Source organism: Lissotriton vulgaris, chromosome 1_2 (genome assembly GCF_964263255.1).
Source record: "Lissotriton vulgaris chromosome 1_2, aLisVul1.2, whole genome shotgun sequence".
Lineage (NCBI taxonomy): Eukaryota > Metazoa > Chordata > Amphibia > Caudata > Salamandridae > Lissotriton > Lissotriton vulgaris.
Genome location: NC_141686.1, coordinates 365,411,123 through 365,434,797, shown reverse-complemented (window position 1 = coordinate 365,434,797; position 23,675 = coordinate 365,411,123). Strand labels below are relative to the sequence as shown.

At 43.7% G+C, this 23,675-nt stretch overlaps 1 protein-coding gene across 2 annotated transcripts in view; it reads left to right on the top strand.

Annotated features, from left to right (window-relative positions):
* The window catches only part of LOC147736892 (uncharacterized), a 158,276-nt gene extending 140,187 nt beyond the window's left edge, over nt 1–18,089 (top strand). Inside the window, exons 4-6 of one of the 2 annotated variants that reach the window (XM_086953559.1) lie at nt 1,633–1,697; nt 13,408–13,448; nt 14,920–18,089. In XM_086953559.1, the coding sequence (XP_086809685.1) occupies nt 15,628–17,313 (1,686 nt within the window). In that variant the 5' untranslated portion in view covers nt 1,633–1,697; nt 13,408–13,448; nt 14,920–15,627 and the 3' untranslated portion in view covers nt 17,314–18,089. Of the gene's footprint in view, nt 1–1,632; nt 1,698–13,407; nt 13,459–14,919 lie in introns of both variants that reach the window. The other variant, XM_086953561.1, reaches the window with a different exon arrangement.
* The last annotated feature ends 5,586 nt before the right edge of the window (nt 18,090–23,675 follow it).

Genomic DNA, 23,675 nt, shown 5'->3' with positions numbered 1-23,675 from the left:
TTCGTTCTTGGGTATTTCTGGATTTCTCCTAGACTTTATCTAATTTGCTTTGGGTTTGGTCCAATAGACTTCAAATTGATAGTTGGTCTATTTTTCTCAAGGATCTGATAACCTAAGAAGAAGAAAGATGCTTATCCCAGGTTTCAGGTTTAGGAAAGATATTAATCCTTAGGAGTCCCAAGTAAAGATTTAAAAGATCTCCCTGCCTGTAACTGGTCGGCAGGGCTCCCTATGTCCGGTGGCGGGATGAGGCGTCTTGATGAACGGCGAGCGCGGGAAAAAGTAAGGTGAAATCCAGGAGAAGTCTAGGACTCCGTTCCCAATTTTATAATTCACGAGGCCGTGTGCTGGCTCTCGTAGCGCGTACGGCGGGTGTGCCTCCTCCGAGTATAGTTCCTGTTCATTATCACCAGATTTAACAACCTCTGCTCTGATTCGGTCAAAGTGAGGTACACTGGGCCGAAATTCACGTCGTCTTTCACCCCTTCTTTCCGTTTGTCGATAGTCTATCTCTAAAACGAGATCAATCAAAGCTGAAACTTCTGTAGGGCGATTTGGGATCTTTGACAAAGCATCCTTTAAGTCATCTTTCAAACACCGATAGAACAAGGCTGCCCTTTTGGCCTCCGGCCATTCAGTTTCTACAACAAGTTTGTTAAATTGGGCCAGGTATGTAACAAGCTCTCGATTCCCTTGCCTCAACTCCAGTAATTCATTATCCGTAGCCTGTGCCTCCTTCCGACGATCAAAAATTTGCAAAAACTCTTTCTTGAATTCCTCGAAGTTATATAAAATTGTTGAGTCTTGGGTAACCAGGGGCATTGACCACGAAGCTGCGTCTCCATTGAGATACGACAAGATGAAATCTATACGAGATTGTGCATCTGGGAAGACAGTGGGCCGACACAAGAAGTAAAACGAGCACTGAGTTAAGAAAATTTGGGCCTTCATTTCAAATTTGATTACCTCATTTTTCTCCCTGACTCCTATCAACTCTTGTTGAATCTCCTTAAGAATATTTCCCAATTTTTTTTTTAATTGAACCCTTAAGCCATTCTGCTCGGGTGAGTATTGACGTGGGCACTTCACTCTGTCAAGGGTCGTGGTTACTCACAGTGCCGACAGTCCCAGGAGCAGAATGATGAGATTTTCCAAATTCCACCACTGGTTTTCCCACATCCCAGCCATCAACTGAAGAGTTAACTAGTGGCTGTGCGAAACCAGCCGGGGGAAAGGGGAATGGGACAGAGAAGAGTCTGCCTGACCTTCTAGCTCTTCCACTCTATTTCTTCCTTTCTGCCGTACTCCATTTTATGCCCTTCTTACTCCCTCTCTCTCTTCAAGCATGAGTGGAAATAGCTGTAACAGAAAAGCACACCATTACTAATTTCCTTCAATTCCTTCTCCACTTTCTTACTCTCTTTCTCTCTATTTCCTTACCTAGAGCGCCTATGGGTTTTGCTCCTCATCTATTCCCCAATATAAGTATTTTTTTCTTTGGTAACCTGCATTATAAACAACATTTTAGCACCCTTTTAACTCTGTGAGTTCATTTATTCTTTTTCACTCATTTGTTCATTCATTCTCTGCCTTACTTTCTTATCTTCTGAATACTTCTTACTTCTCCCTTAGAAACCTTCTGGAGCCTCCGCCATCAACCAAGCGATGAAGAAATCAGGAACTGAAGTATTCAATGGGTAAGTATTAATTCTTCTCTTTATATTTCTTTTTTCCTATTTACTTTAAATTGGTATTTCTCTCTAGTTTTAAATTACCGAACAAAGTAACCGATGCACTGAAGTGCTCTAACCTGCGCCTAAGCCTGGTGCAAAATTGCACTATTTCTATCTAACTAGACTACAGAAAGAACGTGACTAATCTCTGAAAATCCGTTCGTGAGTGCCTCGGTTCTAAAATCAACCGGCGCACTTCACAGCTGGTCTGGACCTCGCCCCCATTTCCAGGAACTTAGGACTAGACCGGCAATTTCCACCGCGGTCCTCCCTATTAGTAGTACAGGGGAGCATGCCCGGTTCCACGCTATAATCACCCGTGACCTTTTGCGAGCGGGTGATCTTTGCAATGCCGGTTCAATGGCAGATACTGCGAGTCAAAGAAGAGCTTTCATGATTCCTTTTCCTGCATCCTGACACCTGTCCAGAGGGGGCAGAAGAGGTGAGGCCTGTACTGTGCTGAGGAGGTGAGTCCTGTTCAGGGGGTGCAGAGGAGTTGAGGCCTGTCCTGGGCCGGGGGTGCAGTGGAGGTGCGGCCTATCCAGGAGGTCTATACCGAGGCATTGAAGGGTGGTGTGTCGCTGGCATCTATAAGTGATGCAGTCATATCAGTGCCCCCCAAGCCGGGAAAAGACCCTGTAAGTGTACATCTTATTGCCCTCTGCCACTGCGTAACAATGATAATAAATTCCTGCCTGAGGTGATGCGACTCGGCTATCCCTCCTATTAGAGAAAAAATCCACAGCAGTTCATCTACGGACGGTATTCGCAGTATTCGCTGTGCTGCATCAGGTAAACCCAAACATGAAATCAGCTGATGCCGATAAGGCGTTTGACTCCCTGGAGTAGCCTTTTATGATCGAGATGTGTAGGCGGCTTGGTATGTCAGGGAGTTTGAGATCACGTATGAAGCTGCTGAGCACACAGCCTGTGGCCTGCATTACGTAAATGGGCTCAACTCAGACACCATTCAGATCGCCTGGGGCACAGGGATTAGTGTTATAAATTCTGATGCCTCGTCTCAAACTGGAGAGTTGCTCATTTGAATCCTGGTTGGTGCACTAGGGAATAGTGACTTGTATATTTGTACAGTGCTGTGACGTCTGCCCGTGAGAGACAGCCCTTTGAATAGGAAAGCCAATAGTTTAAAGAAAGAATTAAACAAAATATAAAATAGGCTACACAAATTATAGGATGGGCTGTACAGAGTATAAGATCAGTCGAGCATAATTTGCAAAAAGAGAGAACTTGTAATTTCTTACTGTGCTATCAGATGTTACATTTTTAGTAACCGCAATCATACTGTAGCTATTGTTAACCTTTTTTAAAGGTTTCCATGAAAATACTGCATTAAAGAAGTACTGGTAACATGCTCACAGTAATCTTAAAAAGAATTACTCTTTGTCACCATGAACCTCTAGGATTGTTGCGCCCTCTGGTGGTCTGCTCCATTGCCCGCACTTATCTAGTGCAGCTCGGTGATGCCAGCACAACTGGAACAGCCTGGCAGGGCCAACACATCTCAGCTATAAAAGTCCTGCTCGTTGGGTGGCAGGAGCTGCCAGGCAGCAAGGATCCCGAAGTGAGTGTCCACATGGCAGATTGTGGATTGCGTTCGCAACCCAACCCAACCATATCAGCATACTACGATTCTTTGCCGCAACCACACAAGCAAACTGACCCAGGAGTTACAAGTTAGCCATGGCGGTTCCGGGCCATAGCTTACATTTGTGGTCCCACCCAGGCCTCTGGCCCTCTGGACAGCTATTGAAACAGAGGACATGCCCATTTGAGAAGCTGGTAACCCCAGTTCTTCTTCGAGCAATACATTTATCGCGGCGCTCCATTTTACGCGGCCAACTCTCACCCCAATGGCCTCCTAAAATGGTGCGATGTTTGGGTGACATTCGTTCCCCAAATTCCTGAAGCGTGCATAAAGCACAAGCCCGAAACCCATCAGCCTATATCTTCCAGGATCAACACCTAACGAGAAGAACAAACGCAGAATTCAAATGTTTTGATAGACCAATGTCATAGTCACAGTTTGATGCGCTGTAGTCGTTCACCGTATTAGCAGGTCTTTTGTAATTAGGCACTCCTACCTGGAGACTGTTGTTATGTGGTCACTGTTAATAAGGGGTTATTGTCCGTCATTGCCCATACACTGTCTACCTTGATACTTCTGCTTCTCCTTAACCTTTGTGTTATTGTAAAAATACCAGTAATCTTTATAAGGCAAGTCGGTAAGCTTTATAATGCTGTCGCTTTATTCCCTTCTTGTAAAATATGCAAACCAAACTTGAAATAAGAACACTTTGTTGTGAGAATAGCTATTGTTGCCGCTGATTTCTTTTATTGCAGCACAGCAATGCCTCTATTATAAATCGAACATTGATTATTCTAATAGTATTGATTTCATTCCAGAGTGACTTTTGCACCATTAAGGCGATAAATAATACGTTGACCTCATATTTGAGTTGGATCGGTTTATCCTGTTAGACCCCTGAGTCCTTCGTCGTCATTTTCTAGTGAGCGGCCTAGGCTCTAGACAATCATAGGGCTCTGCCCCTCCTTTTGCTTCGACAGTGTTTGCCTTTAGAGATGCTGATATGCAGTGCGGAGGCCTGCAGTTAAGCGTCTCTGAACGAGTGAATGAAATCCATGCTGGTGGTTTGAGCTGGGAACGTCCCTTTCATGTTTATTGCTTCCATCCAGCCTCCTTCGAGGTGCATACATTGTCAGATAAGGGGACAGAGGCACAGAAAGAGTAGGATTTGCCTAGTACTAAACAGTTTAAGTCTGATGAACACAGGACTACTATTTCCAAAGGATATTACTTGGCCACGTTACATTCTGGTGAATAGTCCATGAGAGTGGGCGCTGTGTACCCCTCCCCCCACCAGAGGCAATATCTATGTGGTAATCAAACTCTCGTGTCATCAGTAGGCTAAGGGTAAGATTTATTCACCACTCATCCAACTGCACCAGGAACGTAAATGCCGGGAACACTGCCGGCAACGCATCAACGACAACATTCCAGGAGCCGCTGGAAGGAATCTTTAGTTAAAGATGCATCACCACAGTCTGGTTGTAAATACCCCCGATCTTGGACATGAATGGGGGAGAGGCATACATTTACTTAGTGATTCCTGAAGCTCACTATTTCACAAATTGTAGGTCAGGGTTAAACACAGAGTCTCCTGGTTGCACAGTTTCCTAGTCCAGTAAACCACACGTGGGGTGGTGGAGATCGTGAGGTAGAGGCCGAGGGACTACAATCCCAGGATAAGGACCTGTATGGTGGCCCTGTTGAGAAGTAACATTTGGTGTCTATTTCCAGCATCTTTAGGTAAAGTGGTAAAGCCGGGATTAGATGTTATGTCTCCCCTCGGCCCCTCCTAGGATGTTTGGTCTGTGTGTAAAGGCGCATTCGTGTACTGCGTTCATGTGAGTTGCAGAGCCCATTTCAGGTGTCTCCTTTGTATCTACGCAGCCTCTAAAGTGTGTGCTGTTCCATAACGTTAGTGATAATCTGCATTCTCTCCTCTCACTGCATGTCCCGTTGCTGCTTTTTAGAGTCACTCCTTGTATTGAAATTCTTTGTAAAGCAGATGACCCTCGTAGGGAAGATTATAATCTCTCTGACACCCCTTGGTACGTAATATCCATACCGGGCCCAAAAACAAAATAACTGACTCTGCATTATTTACTATATAGTAAATACTTCCTTAAAATATTGCTCATTTTACCCATGCTGCAGCCCATATGAAGCGAGTCTTTGCCCTCCCACCCTCTTGTCCACACAGTACACTAGATCCCGCCAGGTATTACATGCTCACCTACATCAGAGTCTCCTAGCGCCTGGCATGTGTTATTGCATTGTTTGTATTAGATTCTCCTTGTGCCCAGCATGTATTATTGCATTGTTTGTATCAGGTTCTCCTCGTGCCTGGCCTGTGTTATTGCATTGTTTGCATCAGATTCGCCTTGTGCGTGGCTCATGTTATTGCATTGTTTGTATCAGATTCTCCTCGTGCCTGGCCTGTATTATTGCATTGTTTGTATCAGATTCTCCTCGTGCCTGGCCTGTGTTATTGCATTGTTTGCATCAGATTCTCCTTGTGCCTGGCTCATGTTATTGCATTGTTTGTATCAGATTCTCCTCGTGCCTGGCCAGTGTTATTGCATTGTTTGCGACAGATTCTCCCGGTACCTGGCCTGTGTTATTGCATTGTTTGCATCAAATTCTCCTAGTGCCTGGCCTGTGTCATTGAATTGTTTGCATCAATCCTAATGCCTGGCCTGAATTATTGCATTGTTTGCGTCAGATTCTCCTAGGGCCTGGCCTGTGTTATTGCATTGTTTGCTTCAGATTCTCCTCATGCCTGGCCTGTGTTATTGCATTGTTTGCATCAGATTCTCCTAGTTCCTGGTCTGTGTTATTGCATTATTTGATTCAGATTCACCTAGTGCCTTAGATGTGTTATTGCATTGTTTGCGTCAGTTTCTCCTCGTGCCTGGCCTGTGTTATTGCATTGTTTGCGTCAGATTCACCTAGTGCCTGGCCTGTGTTATTGCATTGTTTGATTCAGATTCACCTAGTGCCTTAGATGTGTTATTGCATTGTTTGCGTCAGATTCTTCTTGTGCCTGGCCTGTTTTATTGCATTGTTTGCATCAGATTCAACTAGTTCCTGGCCTGTGTTACTGCATTGTTTGTGTCAGATTCACCTAGTGAGTGGCCTGTGTTATTGCATTGTTTGCGTCAGATTCACCTAGTGCCTGAGCAGTGTTATTGCATTGTTTGCGTCAGATTCTTCTATTGCTTGGCCTGTGTTATTGCATTTTTTGCATCAGATTCTCCTCATGCCTGGCCTGGGTTATTGCACTGTTTGTATCAGATTTTTCTAGTGCCTGGCCTGTGTTATTGCATTGTTTGCGTCAGATTCTTCTAGTGCCTGGCCTGTGTTATTGCATTGTTTGTGTCAGATTCTTCTAGTGCCTGGCCTGTGTTATTGCATTGTTTGCATCAGATTGTCATAGTGGTTGGCCCGTGTTATTGCATTGTTTGCATCAATCCTATTTCCTGGCCTGTGTTATTGCATTGTTTGCATCAGATTCTCCTAGTTCCTGGTCTGTGTTATTGCATTATTTGCATCAGATTCTCCTTGTGCCTGGCCTGTGTTATTGCATTGTTTGTGCTGTATTCTCCTAATGCCTGGACTGTGTTATTGCATTGTTTGCATCAGATTCTCATAGCGGTTGGCCCGTGTTATTGCATTGTTTGCAACAGATTCTCCTCATGCCTGGCATGTGTTATTGCATTGTTTGAGTCGGATTCCTAGTGCCTGACCCGTGTTAATGCATTGTTTGCTTCAGATTCTCCTCGTGCCTGGCTTGTGTTATTGCATTGTTTGCATTAGATTCTTCTAGTGCCTGGCCCGTGTTATTGCATTGTTTGCATCAGATTCTCCTCATGCCTGACCTGTGTTATTGCATTGTATGAGTCAGATTCCTAGTGCCTGGCCTCTGTTATTGCATTGTTTGCATCAAATTCTCCTAGTGCCTGGCCTGTGTCATTGAATTGTTTGCATCAATCCTAATGCCTGGCCTGAATTATTGCATTGTTTGCGTCAGATTCTCCTAGGGCCTGGCCTGTGTTATTGCATTGTTTGCTTCAGATTCTCCTCATGCCTGACCTGTGTTATTGCATTGTATGAGTCAGATTCCTAGTGCCTGGCCTCTGTTATTGCATTGTTTGCATCAAATTCTCCTAGTGCCTGGCCTGTGTCATTGAATTGTTTGCATCAATCCTAATGCCTGGCCTGAATTATTGCATTGTTTGCGTCAGATTCTCCTAGGGCCTGGCCTGTGTTATTGCATTGTTTGATTCAGATTCACCTAGTGCCTTAGATGTGTTATTGCATTGTTTGCGTCAGATTCTCCTCGTGCCTGGCCTGTGTTATTGCATTGTTTGCGTCAGATTCACCTAGTGCTTGGCCTGTGTTATTGCATTGTTTGATTCAGATTCACCTAGTGCCTTAGATGTGTTATTGCATTGTTTGTGTCAGATTCTCCTCGTGCCTGGCCTGTTTTATTGCATTGTTTGCATCAGATTCAACTAGTTCCTGGCCTGTGTTACTGCATTGTTTGTGTCAGATTCACCTAGTGCCTGGCCTGTGTTATTGCATTGTTTGCGTCAGATTCACCTAGTGCCTGAGCAGTGGTATTGCATTGTTTGCGTCAGATTCTTCTATTGCTTGGCCTGTGTTATTGCATTTTTTGCATCAGATTCTCCTCATGCCTGGCCTGGGTTATAGCACTGTTTGTATCAGATTTTTCTAGTGCCTGGCCTGTGTTATTGCATTGTTTGCGTCAGATTCTTCTAGTGCCTGGCCTGTGTTATTGCATTGTTTGCGTCAGATTCTTCTAGTGCCTGGCCTGTGTTATTGCATTGTTTGCGTCAGATTCTTCTAGTGCCTTGGCTGTGTTATTGCATTGTTTGCATCAGATTGTAATAGTGGTTGGCCCGTGTTATTGCATTGTTTGCATCAATCCTAGTTCCTGGCCTGTGTTATTGCATTGTTTGCATCAGATTCTCCTAGTTCCTGGTCTGTGTTATTGCATTGTTTGTGCTGTATTCTCCTAATGCCTGAACTGTGTTATTGCATTGTTTGCATCAGATTCTCATAGCGGTTGGCCCGTGTTATTGCATTGTTTGCAACAGATTCTCCTCATGCCTGGCATGTGTTATTGCATTGTTTGAGTCAGATTCCTAGTGCCTGTCCTCTGTTATTGCATTGTTTGCTTCAGATTCTCCTCGTGCCTGGCTTGTGTTATTGCATTGTTTGCATTTGATTCTTCTAGTGCCAGGCCCGTGTTATTGCATTGTTTGCATCAGATTCTCCTCATGCCTGGCCTGTGTTATTGCATTGTATGAGTCAGATTCCTAGTGCCTGGCCTCTGTTATTCCATTGTTTGCTTCAGATTCTCCTCGTGCCTGGCTTGTGTTATTGCATTGTTTGCATCAGATTCTCATAGTGGTTGGCCCATGTTATTGCATTGTTTGCATCAGATTCTCCTAGTGCCGGGCCTGTGTTATTGCATTGTTTGCATCAATCCTAGTTCCTGGCCTGTGTTATTGCATTGCTTGCGTCACGTTTTCCCATTCCCTGGCCTGTGTTATTGCATTGTTTGCGTCATGTTTTTCTAGTACCTGGTCTGTTATTGCATTATATGCGCTGCTTTTGGTGTGTTATTGATCTAATAGTTGCAGCTTTTCTAATAAACATGGTACCTTTTATCCCAATCAAGTGCGTCTGACTGCAAGGACACTCCACTCTCCCTGCAGGAGCCATCTACTTCCTATTTATGTAGCAACAGACAGTACAGCATGTCTGCCAGAGATGTCATAGGGTCAGAAACAGAACATAGGTCAGTAGCGAGTAAGATTTTAAATGAAGAAGCTGCTGTGATAGACGGCAAAACATCCATGTCGAAACATCAGCAGTAGGACAATGGTTCATGGAATGATAATGGTAGAGTTATTTGCATGTCTGTGCAGTGCGTGTCACTTAATGTTCTTTTCTCCCACTCTCATGAGATGGTTTTACAAGGCAACTCTGAGCTCACTGAGTGTGGAGTCTCCACAAATCCCAGAGACGGGCCGTTCCAAAGACGGTAACAGAGAAGGTTGAAAGATCTGAGTCTTGATCCTGGTAGATGGACGGGTGATCCCTGAGGGGGTGTAGTTGGTCTGTGTGTTGCCACGGCTGTCCAGGGAGTGTAAGAAAATGTCAGCAATTTGTGGAGGGCCCTCTTTTGTGTGAGAACCACCCAGCTTCATGCAATACAGACTTGAGGGTTTGTGTCTGCTCAGGATGAGTTACATTCTGATAGCAAAATGGAGGACCTTGTCCAAAGGGGATTGATGTTACCAAGGATTAACATCTTCAGTTACGACAGTCAGAGAAAGTCCATGTACCTCGAGGTGCTTGAAAAGCTTTCTGCACTCTGCTGGTGCAGGCAGGATGTTTATGCTCTAGTTGGCATTTGCCAGGGGATGTTCAGATACAGTGGTTGAAATAAACCTTGGAGCAGCACTTGTAGCGTTGACTTTTGAGTCTCGTAGTATGTGCTGGATGCCGTAGAACTGTCTTAATGTTCTACGGAGCTCAGAAAATCCAGACTCTCTTTCTTCTCAAAGCACGAGGTCTGTGGCTTGACCAGTAGAAATGCAATAAAGAAGATGACCTAGACCAGTTCTACCTCTCCCGACCTTTGAACTGATTACTGAGAAAAGAAGCCCTTGTCTGGAAAGCAGATCCACACAAGGCACAGCTGACAGAAGTCCTGCCTGGAAGGAAAATCTGCACAAGACACAGCTGACAGAAGCCCCTGCCTGGAAGGAAGATCTGCACAAGGCGCAGCTGACAGAACTCCTACCAGGAAGGAAGATACGCACAAGGCACAGCTGACTCAAGCCCCTGCCTGGAAGGAAGATCTGCACAAGGGAGAGCTGACAGAAGCCCAGCCTGGAAGGAAGATTTGCACAAGGCGCAGCTGACAGAAGTCCTACCTGGAAGGAAGATCCACACAAGGCGCAGCTGACAGAAGTCCCTGCCTGGAAGGAAGATTTGCACAAGGCGCAGCTGACAGAAGTCCTGCCTGGAAGGAAGATCTGCACAAGGGGCAGCTGACAGAACTCCTACGAGGAAGGAAGATACGCACAAGGCACAGCTGACTGAAGCCCCTGCCTGGAAGGAAGATCTGCACAAGGTATGACTGACAGAAGTCCAGCCTGGAAGGAAGATTTGCACAAGGCGCAGCTGACAGAAGTCCTACCTGGAAGGAAGATCCACACAAGGCGCAGCTGACAGAAGTCCCTGCCTGGAAGGAAGATCTGCACAGGCTGTAGCTGACAGAAGTCTTGTCTAGAAAGGAAGATCTGCACTGGGCGCATCTGACAGAGGTCCCTGCCTGGAATGAAGATCTGCACAGGGCGCAGCTGACAGAAGGTCTGCCTGGCGGTGACCTCAAAGCAGTGAGAGACCAACAAACCACAAGATCCTTCAAGCCCAGCTAGCCACACTGGACGCAATGTACATCAAAGTCTTGATTCAGATTTCAGCGGATGGTTTATTCCATCACAAATGTGACAGGTATCCTGCCCGCCCCATTAATAATGCATTACATCCTGTGGCAATTATAATAAGGCAGGCAGGATATATGTCACGTTTTGATAATGCCTTGGTGTTGTTTGCAGAGTTTTACTCCGCGGAACGCCACGAAGTGCCAGGGAAACTCCACCGCACTCTGCAGACTTCCACTAGTGGCAGAGTTTGTTAAGTTGCGCTGCTCTCACTGATTTTTAGTGCCAGGAGTTTAACCCGCACTGTAAAATCAGCACGAACAGCACTACGCGTCGCGCCAGAGGGCGCTGCTGCTTTCTGCCGCTCTAATTGATATTCTAATCGAATGGCAGCTTCATCAACGAGAATGGCAGATTTCTACACTCGAGTGGTTGCGACCTCCCTAAATTAGAAATCTCACCAGGAGGAGGTCTAGCGCGTTAAATTTTCTCACAAGCGCTCGCCACCTTACCGTTGGAGAACTGCTTGAGAAAAGAACTCTGTTCTGCATGGACATGAAATTAGGTAAACTTGAATATGAAAAATATGGAAAGGTAGAAATGCCGCATCACCTGTGGATAACTGACACCTCCTCCCGCTCTTCCAAATGCCCATCCAGTCACAAATGGCATTTTGGGCCCCAAATGGACAACGTCATGCCAGATACCATGTAATGGTGGAAAAGGGGGTAAAAAGAGTAATATGCACACATCTGCTGCGGGGATATGTCAGGTAAATTATTGGTTGTGATGGATTCTCTATAAGTACTAAATGACTGATATCGTTGAATAATAAATTATATGAATCAACGTTTGTTTGCCTTATCTGCGCTTATAATGTAAAGTATGGGCCTTACATTGAACCCCTCGTTCTGTTTTACACAAAGAAGGAGCTGCATCTTACAGAACTTTATCTACTTTATTAAGAACTAATGACTTGCTTTTTAAAGTTGTCTTTTAGGGCCAGAACCAGGCTCTGTAAGCTGCACTAGTTTCAGGGAGATGGACAGATGTTATGGCGATAGGAAACCCCCCTCAACCCACAATAATGTTCCAATCTTCCAGGTTAGAAGAAACCAGAAATGCTTGAACCAAGGGAGCTGTTGAAAGTGTCAAAGGTGACTTATGAACTTATTAAGTGAATAGGAAAGGAACGAGAAGAAGTGTATGAATGGAGTTACTTTTGTTGTATACTTTGAGTTACTAGAAATTTTGCAGCCCTTCCTGATCCATCTCTTTTTCTGAAATCTATTGTTGTTTCAATGAAATCTTGACCCTATGCGTCTATCTTAAGCTATACCTCAGGCACTTGGGTGCTCCCTGAGCGCCCATACTTTGCTAAGGTACTCTGTAAACACTGGTAAATCACCTCCTTTTCAGACATTAATAAGATGTCAAAAAAAAAAAACGAACACAGGGAGTCCATGAGCACAACACAAATGCTGCTTAGTAGAGAAATAAGGACCTGGGCATGCACACAGATTAGAACTACAGGAAGGGACGGGATGATGACACCTTGCAGTTCTACAGTTCGACAAAAGGGTCTAGTAGACATTTTCTGACTACTAAACAGCTGGAGTGAACTATTAAATACAAGTATACATGTGTTCCATCATAGATTTGGAGTGCGGATAGAGACTGTTTTGCAGAGAGCGTTAGAAATAGCGCAGACAGCTAAGACAGTTTTCGGAACTACAGTAGAAGACGGAATTACGTCATTCTGTAGTTCCAGAGTATCGGCATATGAACATGTAAAATGTTAAGCATAGGAAATGTGACGAAGGTTGTAAGACTCTCTTTTCAATCGAGTACTTCCATAGACATAAATATACTAATAAATATACTGATTAGCAGTGTACACATGCCTCTGGAGGTGACACGCACACGAAGGTAAAATAGTGCCGCGGAAGAATCGCAAAGGATAAAACATCTTACATCTCGAGCCTCGGTGCCTCCCCCTAGTCTCAGGAAAGACATAGAGGTACCGACGGAGAAGTGAGCAGCTGCTCTTTTCAATTATACCTCTTTTTAATTGTACTGCTTTTCCAGATACACTGCTGAAGTTGCGATGTAGTTATGACACAATAATATTCCTTGCAAACCAGTTTATTTGGGAAGCGTACAAATTAATAATAAGGAAGTAAAATCGCATTTTGGAGTAAGAATAGATGAATTCTTTAGATATAAACATGTAAGTTTGTCATAGAGAGATATTTTTTGTGAACACAGACTTTGGTCATTCACAAGGACAGATCACCGATTTATTCACTGTATTGGAGTGGAGTAGGGTGACAGAAAATAGTCAATATACATTGACATGGATACTTGCTGAATAAGGAGTTACACAGAATATCTGTCTTTTGTCTGTTTGTACCTGTTTCCACAGTGCGGGGCCTCCTAGTCCTGAGCTTTGTCCAGGCTAGCTGAGGTCTTTTCCCCTGTCAACTTAGGTGAGAAAAGAATTTGATATTCTACAGAAATTGTTTCAGAGAGCACTGGGGTTTGATATATACATTGTAATTAAAAATATATGTTTTCCTCACAGATCGTCATACATCTACTGACAAGGAGGATTAGAGAATCACGGTTGGTACAGGTTGTATCGCTACCAACATTTATTATTGAATTAAATATGTTTATTTGTTCACGTTAATAACAGTAGCAACTTTGTATGAGCAGAGGCCCTGATGAAAGCCGGGGATGGTTTGCCCACAAGGCAGAAACATGTTGGCTCATTTATTTGACAGTTATTTGGTCACACTGTCAATTGCACTGTTCTAGTTTTTAATCAGGGGACACACCATCCTATTTTAAGTCACTAAGGTTTTGTTTATGTTGCACTGTTTTTCTAATTTAGTTTCTAACCATCAATAATCAGCCATCATAAGGCGGTTCATAGGTTTGTGTGGACCAGATCCGGTACCATTAATGTGCGGCATGAGGTCTTGATGATCAAGGGACCTGCCGATGCACAAGTGGAACAGCCAGATGATAGGACTGATCACTCAGTCTGTTTGATGGTCATCCACGTTCAGATGGTTATGGATTTTGTCGACCAATTCTCCTTTGAATTTATTTTTGATGTCTTTTTTCATACTTTAGGTGCTTTTTGAGATTTGCGATAGCTGCTGGAGGATGACTAGGGCATCCCTGACACCCACTGAGAGGGGTGTTAGCAGCTGAGCCATTTGTGTTGTGCTGTGTTCGGTTTGTTTTTTTCATATAGTGTAGCTGGGGATGTGAACCAGGTTAGGGTCTTTAAACTTTGGATCCCTTTGACCCCTCTTTCTCAGATTGTTCGTACACATTAATAAGATGTCACCAGAACTTTTAGATAAATATCTGTGTATGATGAAATATTCCTTGCTAAGTTTGAAAAGCGATAAAGAAGAAGGGGGAGATTTACTAAGAATTTGCACTGTGTTTGTGTCACAAAAGTGGCACAAAATGGCACAAAATCGTTTTTTCCTAATTTACTTTCCAGCGCTAAACTTGTTTAGCGCTGGAAATATCGTTAAAGTAATGTGACACTGCGCATAGCATTGTTTTGCATTACTTTGTGCCATGGGGGCCTGCCAAGGATGGTGCATGGGCGTTCCTGTGCAACCACAAAACTAGGTGCAAGGAAGGAGAAATGCTTTGACGTTGCATGCTTGCTACACTGTGCAACACGTTTGCAAAATGGTGAAAGCTTTCCCTCGTGTCGAGGCATAGTAATTTGTACAGGAAGGGTGTCCTTCCTGTACAAAACCCATGCTGGACTCACACACACACCCTAGCGCTCTGGTGCTAATGTGTGTGCATGGCGCAGGGCCGCTGTAATCAGTGCCGACACAAGGGAAAGGGAAGGAGAGGGCCATATCTCTAAAAATATGTTGCTCTCCTGTTCCCTTCCTGTCGCACCACGCAGCGTAGCCTCGCGGGGGAGGGCTGCGCTGCATTGTGTGGAGATTTGGTAAATCTCCCCTGAAATGTCTTTTACAACCAGTTAAACATTGTGAATTCTCATTCCATTATGTTTCAATTTAGTAATTTTAAATATCTTTACATCCAACAGAAAACAAGCGTGTGTGTGAAATAACTATCAATAATGAAGCGAATGCTGTAAATCTTGAATAACAGCAGAAATAATGAGCTACAGTATTCAGGAAAACCTCACCGCAGTCGGCGACAGAGGAACCTGCACACAAATTGGCAGATCCCGGATGAAGCATCAAGGGCAGTTCAGTGATTGTAAGAGCCTGAGCTGAGCACCTCCACACCACAAGACAAAGAAATGACCTTAGGAAAATTAACGAAACAACAATAACAAACCACCTCCTGTATAAACAAGTGTCAAATACCAACTTTAATCATGGGATCGGTATGATGTGATTACCGCAGTGCTCTGTTTTCTAAAATGAAGACAAGGCATCATTCCGTGCTCTAGGTGAATTGTAAACTCTTTCTGGACAAACCACAGCAACCAGAGAAGAGCACAACAGAGCCGAGCCGGACAACTGTCGGGTAAAGGAAAGAGGAGTTCTTCAATCTACAATACAACAGACTGTCCCAATTTGTACCGGCCAGAAGGAAGATACATCTTTACCCGCAAGCGTGCATAGCCATAATCCAATCTAAAGGCACAATCACCTACAAAGATACCTTCTACGTATTAGGAGTGTACCAAATATTTGGTGGCTATTGCATTTTATTATTAAAACAGAAATCAAACGTGTAAAATACATATAAAGTGTGTGAAAAAAAAACAAGTGCTTCATCAGTCATGTTGGCCCATCAGGAAATACAGTCAAGGGATGTAGACAAATATATACCCGACCCACAGACACTAACCAAGAAAGAAGAATCATACACATACAGCGAGAGCTTTTATTTGTCATCACTACTCAAGCTTAATCAGCACACGTACACAGAACAAAAACCATTCAAGTGCAGTGAATGTGTCAAGAGTTTTAGTAGGTTATCAGAACTACAAAGTCACCAGCGAACACACACAGGGGAAAAGCCATTCAAGTGCAGTGAATGTGCAAAGAGCTTGAGCCAGTTATCAAGCCTTCGAAGTCATCAGCGAACACACACCCGAGAAAAGCCATTCAAGTGCAGTGAATGTGTGAAGTGCTTTAATCAGTTATCAGTGCTTCAAAGTCATCAGCGACCACACACAGGAGAAAAGCCATTCAAGTGCAGTGAATGTGTAAAGAGCTTTAGTCACTTATCAAACCTCCAAATTCATCAGCGAACACACACAAGGGAAAAGCCATTCAAGTGCAATGAATGTGTAAAGAGCTTTAGTGCCTTATCAAACCTCAAAATTCATCAGCGAACACACACCGGAGAAAAGCCATTCAAGTGCAGTGAATGTGTAAAGAGCTTTAGTCGCTTATCAAACCTCAAAATTCATCAGCGAACACACACAGGGGAAAAACCATTCAAGTGCACTGAATGTGAAAAGTGCTTTAGTGAGTTATCAAGTCTTCGAAGACATCAGCGAACACATACAGGGGAAAAGCCATTCAAGTGCAGTGAATGTGTAAAGAGCTTTAGTCAGTCATCACACCTTCAATTTCATCAGCAAACACACACAAGAGAAAAGCGATTCAAGTGCAGTGAATGTGTAAAGAGCTTTAGTCAGTTATCAAGCCTTCGAAGACATCACCGAACACACACAGGAGAAAAGCCATTCAAGTGCACTGAATGTGCAAAGTACTTTAGTGAGCTATCAAAACTTCGAAGACATCAGCGAACACACACAGGGGAAAAGCCATTCAAGTGCAGTGAATGTATGAAGAGCTTTAGTCGGTTATCAAGCCTTCAAAGTCATCAGCAAACTCACACAGGAGAAAAGCCATTCAAGTGCAGTGAATGTGTAAAGAGCTTTAGTCAGTCATCACACCTTCAATTTCATCAGCGAACACACACAGTGGAAAAGCCATTCAAGTGCAGTGAATGTTTGAAGAGCTTTAGTCGGTTATCAAGCCTTCAAAGTCATCAGCAAACTCACACAGGAGAAAAGCCATTCAAGTGCAGTGAATGTGTAAAGAGCTTTAGTCAGTCATCACACCTTCAATTTCATCAGCGAACACACACAGGGGAAAAGCCATTCAAGTGCAGCGAATGTTTGAAGAGCTTTAGTCGGTTATCATACCTTCAAAGTCATCAACGAACACACACAGGGGAAAAGCCATTCAAGTGCAGTGAATTTTTGAAGAGCTTTAGTCGGTTATCAAACCTACAAAGTCATCAGCGAACACACACGGGGAAAAATCCCTATCATTGTAGTGAATGTGACAGTAGTTTTCGCGACTCTTCAGCATTAAGGAATCATCAGCAGACTCACACAGGAGAAAAACCATTCAAGTGCAATGAATGTGTGAAGAGCATTTTTAATCGATTATCAGACCTACAAAGACATCAGCGAACACACACGGGAAAAGCCATACCATTGCAATGAATGTGTGAAGAGCTTTAGTCAATTATAAAGCCGTCAAAGACACCAGCGAAGACACACAGGGGAAAAGCCATTCAAGTGCAGTGATTGTGCAAAGGGCTTCAGAACGTCATCACTCCTACAAAATCATCAGCGAACACACACAGGAGAAACGCCATTTAAATGCAGTGAATGTGTGAAGAGCTTCAGTCAATTATCAGACCTACAAAGTCATCAGCGAACACACACGGGGAAAAACCCTATAATTGTAGCTAATGTGACAGTCGTTTTCTCAGCTCTTCAGCATTAAGGTATCATCAGCGAACTCACACAGGAGAAAAACCATTCAAGTGCAATGTATGTGCAAAGTGATTTAGTCGGTTATCACAACTACGGAGTTATCAGCGAACACACACGGGGAAAAACCCCTATCATTGTATGAAAGTGACAGTTGTTTTCGCTTCTCTTCAGCATTAAGGTATCATCAGCGAACTCACACAGGAGAAAAGCCATTTAAGTGCAATGAATGTGGGAAGAGCTTTAGTCGATTATCAGAGCTACAAAGTCATCATTGTCAACACACAGGGAGAAAACATAGAAGGGTGCTGAAAGTGTGAAGGGCTTTTGATAGAAGACCCGACTAGCAGTAAAGAAGAAAAACAGATAACAGTATTTTCAGAGTAATAAAAGTGTTTGTTTCCAGAGATTGTTCACTTCCGTACACAAAGCAAAGCAACACGATGCACCAGGATACACAGTGGGAAGCGAGCACAATGTGGATTAAAAGAAAAGAAAAGCAACATTCTTGATTTTTATTTGATGAAGAAGAGATACAAAGAAAAAAGTTCAATCACACCTGATCACACTTCCTGTAAAAGCAACACTGAACAATACATAGACTAACCACTGTATTTTCAGCTATCTTGTAGGATTAGTGATAAAATCTATAAACCCAACACACCCAAAGTAGGCATGTTGTCAGGGCTCTGGAGATGGAAGCTTCATTGGTAAAATGTATGTATTACTATTAACAAATGCCACTGCAGTATATGTAATGAACTCAAGTGAAGCACAGGTGTTCAAGAAATAACCTATTTTTAGATATAACAGAGCATATACCTTGTTTTTAAGTAACGTTTGCTGCATCTTTTACACACTGTTTTTGGTTGATGGACCAGCTCGTGTCTCAGGTCTTATAACTAAGTGTGACCCATGGCTCCTCTCCGACTGGGCTCTCCCTATTCATTTTGTGACCTGCCAAACTCATTTTTTTACCAGAATAGAGCCACTGTTAGCAGCAGACTCTGTTTGAAGAATGTGGTGAAATAGCGAAATTCCACATCAAAAGCATATATGTGCTAGGACAATCTGTTGAACTCCGAGCAAATCGTCTTCCACCCTGATTGTCCTTTGTCCTGAAATGTGCCTCAGGATTTGTCATATGAATGCCAGCAGTGACATTCATGAAGCTAAAACTAACAGGAGTGTGTGGGAGATAGAGAGGGGGAGAGATACAGAGAGCAAGAGAGACAAAGAAAGGGGGTGAAAAAGAAAAAGAAATGGAAGGAGGGGGAACGGCAGGTGATTTGTATTCAAATAGAAGAAGCAGCCGAAAACTTGTCAATGTGTGACATCACCATAGAAACGGGCTGAATACCTGTGAATTTATATAATTATTTTTAATATCTATAGACCCATGTCATTTAATAAACAGGTGTAAGAAGAACAGGAGAAAACCCATAAACCACGTTGGGATGGGTATATGGTGTAAGCAGAAACAATTCCCAACAGGTATCATGGAAAGACAATTTAAACAATGTATGCAATCTGCATTACAAAAGGAAGAACAAGGAGTCACTGAAGTTTTTTGAAAAAGGCAGTATTATTCACCAATGAATACAGGGAAGGGTCTTTTCCACATGGCAATACAGTTTAAACAGCACTGTATAGAACAGATCGTGTGACAACCCAGTGGCACTTGGTGCAAGGTGCTATATACAGTAAGTGATAGTGAAGGTGCAAGTGCTAAAGTGAGCAGCGTGATCGACGCATGAACTTAAGTATATACATCAAATAATAGCTCCACAAAACAAGTTGTAATCACTTTTTAGAATAAGAATATAAATTTAAACAGGAGCATAAAGCGTGATATGCGTCATATGATTTAAGCTGTAGAGTCTACGGCGTTTCTGACGTAAATAATTAATTTACTATCTTAATTTCTATGCAGGTAAGTACTTAATCAATAATAACTCAGATCGGAAGAAAAAAGACAGAGTCCGTGGTGTTAGAGTTCTTAGGGGTTTTATTCCTTAAAAAGGAATGGTCATGACCAGGATATCATATTCTGACCACCACAAGGGTGTCAGAAGGGATAGAGCAACATTTTATTGACAATACATAGCTTATATACTTAATTTACTCCATAGGAAGTAATGCAGTAGGCATAACAGCTGAGAGGAGACAAGATAACGGTATCCACGTGTTACTAGTACGTAATCAAGAGGCGCGGACTAGGCGTGAACTGGAGGTGTGTGCTAGAAACGTCACAGGTAGGTGTCGCAGGGGGGCGGCACTAAACAGAAATGTTGTAATGTCAGCAGAAATTGGAAACTTGAATGCGCGCGCAGCTGCATGACGTGTGAATGATGTGAAACTGGAGGGTGCTGGGGACTTGACATTCGAACTGACGGAAAGAGACAGAAGTCTGGCATGTCAGATCAACTTGTACCTTTATCATATCTGATATCTGATGTTGTAGGAACTAAGCTATCTGGGCGGAAAGGTCTCTGGGGCAGAAGCTATTCTATACTGACTGGGAGTGCGTGTATAAGCGCCTGAGTGTCTGCACGAGAAGCGTGGGGGCATGGTAACAGAGGCTATGAATTACTTGAATTACTTGCACAGAGACAGGCCGGCCCTTCGGCTCTGCAGCTGGGAGGATGTTTACTTAAACTAGTAGGCAGGAATGTATTTTCGAGGAGCAGATCAGATAATTCGAAGGTTGAAGTCAGTCTTGGCAGAAAGCAGGCTGAGCTGAGCGCGAGGGGCCGCGCTGGAAGTAAGTCAGAGTTCACGGGTACAGAGGCAGCCTGGGCTGAGGCTCTCGGAGTCAGAAGCCAGGAAAGGCTTGATGGCAGAAATTCAGGGCCTACTCAGCCAGAGCTGAAAAACGTGAGAGTACGCCACAAAAAGACGTTGGCATGGCATACTTAGGAACGGACTATTCAACCCATTCAGGGTGGGTCTGAAAGAGGACATGTTAACGTTGGACGCAAATGTATTTGCGTCTTCATAGCTGACACAGGAGGGAAGTTACATGTACTTTAAGCTGATACATGGAGTCGGTGGGGTACACGATAGGGAACATAACATGACCAAAATTTATATTTCCTCATTCCCTCCTTGTTCCCTACGGACCCTTCATGAAATCTCGATCCTCATGAATCGATCAGTTTGTTCTTGCAACATCATTTGCTCATCTTTCTTTCTTTGGCGGTTTGAAAGGAAACTGGAATGTTCAATGCAGGATGTGGCACACAGTCCACAAATCGCCGGCCCACACTGTAGGCACAGGCAGCAACTGAATACTATGACTAGGCCAAAGCCTAGGAAGGATAGGATTTTCCATCCCCAAGCAGTTAACGTTGTCCAGAACCAACCGGACCAAGTCCAGGTGCCTGGATTCTGATGTATCAGATTTGCAATTTTATGAAGACGGGTAATAGCTTTGTATACAGATGGCGCGTTTTCTGGAATGAAAACACAGCAACTTGACCCGATGACCTTACAAGCTCCACCTCGATCTGCCAAGATGACGTCAATCACAAGACGATTTTGAAGGACAACAATCCGCATAGCAGACTGTTCCTCTGTTATGTTACCTAAAGCGGAAGCGGTTTCATGTACTACTGCTTCAAGTGTTCTAGTTAATCTACGTATTATTTTACTATTTTGGACGGGGCCTACGAAGAAAAAGAATCCTTTATTAAAATCTGTGTATTGTTCCCATGCTGTTTCAGTATAATCAACAAGCGGGAGGTCTCTTCGGAGTCTATTGCTTACTAGATTTGGATTTCGATGATAATCAGGGGGAGCTAAGAAAACAGGGGGCAGGAGGAAAGCAAGATAACAGGTACCATCCCAATCTGGAGGTAGACTTATGTATGCGGTATGGCCACACACAAAATATGAATGTCGTCTAGCTCGAAATGAGGACCTACCCTCATCTGTGAATTCGACTACAGTAGTGCATTTACTATGACCTAAGTGTACTGAACCCTTCTTTCTAACACAGAGATGACCGGTGACTGGTAATACTGACATGGCGGGAAGGGCGGGTGCAGCTTCGGATTCAATAGCAAGAATCATAAGGTTTTCTGTGTAATTGCCTAACCCATATACTTCATTTTCTAGATCAGTTCCTACGGTAACAGATTGACCTTCACTATTAGGGTAACAGACGTAGAATAGGACTAAATTCAGGTTTCCCCAAATCCAGCCCCCTTCGAGGGTAACGGCAATATCGGGATCTAAAGAATTAATTATTTTAAACCACGCACCACAGGAGCCATTGTGAGAGAATGGATACGGAAAAAGAGGCAGAGCTCCCTGGTATTTCTGATGGGGAGGGAGCCGGCCACATACCCAGCAATTGGTAGCATTGCTGGTCTGATGAGAGTGATGTAACATGCTAATGAATGTATTGTTGCGCAGCGCAAGTCTGTAAGAAAGTTCATGTGGAGGCAATTCGCTAAAAGAATGTTCAGCAGATACATTGTAAGCAGATTGTTCACGCTTGAAAATAGGACAATAGATAGGTAGAAGAATGCTAGCAACGATAATTAAAATACTCAGAATAAACATGATTAATAGTGTCACTATACAGTGACTACGAAGTGATTTACAATATGCACGTTTTTTGAATCGTCTCTCTCTCTCTCTATCTCGATCTAGGGGATACATGTCAGAAACTATTTAACCGATTCACCTAGGGGAGGACTTAAACAATTAAACTGTCTGACTTGCTAGATCGGAGTTTCGATCGGTACTCCTCTTGGGGAGTTTTTTCTCGTTCAGATACTGTAAAGTCTTTTGGCTCAACACAGTCTTTGGTGGGGGTGGACGAGTCTCGGTCTGGTTTCAGTTCATGGAATTTTTTCACATGACTCGTATGGACCCACCCCTTTCTCCCTTCGATCTTCACGGCGGTCCTCGTGGTGAGAAGGACGGTCTTCGGCGATTTCCAGCGGGGCTCCAGCGGGCTCCTCCTATCAAAATTGCGTACCAATACTAGGTCCCCAGGACGGACCTCGTGCGGCTTTACATCAGTGTTGTCGGGAAGGCTGCGGCAACCTGTGAACGACATGATTGGAGTGCAGACATCAAGGAGGCAAGGTAATCTGTCAACATATTACAATCAACATCAGTGATTTTTTTAGGAATGGGCGTCCCCCACATATTCGGTGGTCTGCCAAAAACCACTTCGTACGGGGATAGCCCTGATCTCGAGTGGGCAACCATTCTCATATAGAACAGTGCCACGGGCAGGGCGACTATCCAGTCGACCCCTTTCTCCTGACATATTTTTGCAAGGCGTATTTTTAGTGTCTGGTTATGCCTTTCTACAAGGCCTGCGGCTTCAGGATGTCGGACACAATGGAATTTCCACTGGTATCCTAACAGTAAAGAAACTTGTTTCATTAGCTCGGACGAGAAGGGTTGTCCGTTATCTGAGTACACGACACGAGGCAAACCGTATCGTGGGAAGAATTCACGAACCAGCTGCTTGGCAGTGGTCGGAGCAGTATAGTCTGAGACTGGGTATGCTTCGGTCCAACGGGAAAGTGCACAAACAACTACAAGGACATATTTAAATCCTCGACAACAGTTCATCTGGATATAATCCATTTGGAGGACTTCAAAAGGGTGATCGGGAGGATGAAATCCACCTTGCTCTACAGGGAAGCTTTTACCTGGATTGAACTGACAACAGATCATGCAAGTATGCACTTTCTGTTTTGCGGCTGCTCGTAAGTGTTTATTACTCCAGAGATTTTGTAAACTGTCTAACATCGCTTTTTCTCCTAGATGTGCTGGACTATGTGCTGTATTTATCATGACTTGAACCATAGAGTCAGGGAGAAACCATGTAGATTTTCCCTTCGTCATCCAACCTTGATCTGTCTGGATCCCTCCTAGTTCAGTCCACTTCTTTATTTCATCTGCGGTAGCATGTGCCTGAATATCGATTACATCTAGAGCGGGATCCTTGACTGCCATACATTTTGTCGGTACTATTGTCTTTGTCACATCAGTTGTTTGGGTGTGAGTCAGTGCTGTATGTTTTGCTGTCTGGTCTGCCAGGTCATTACCCTGGGAAACAG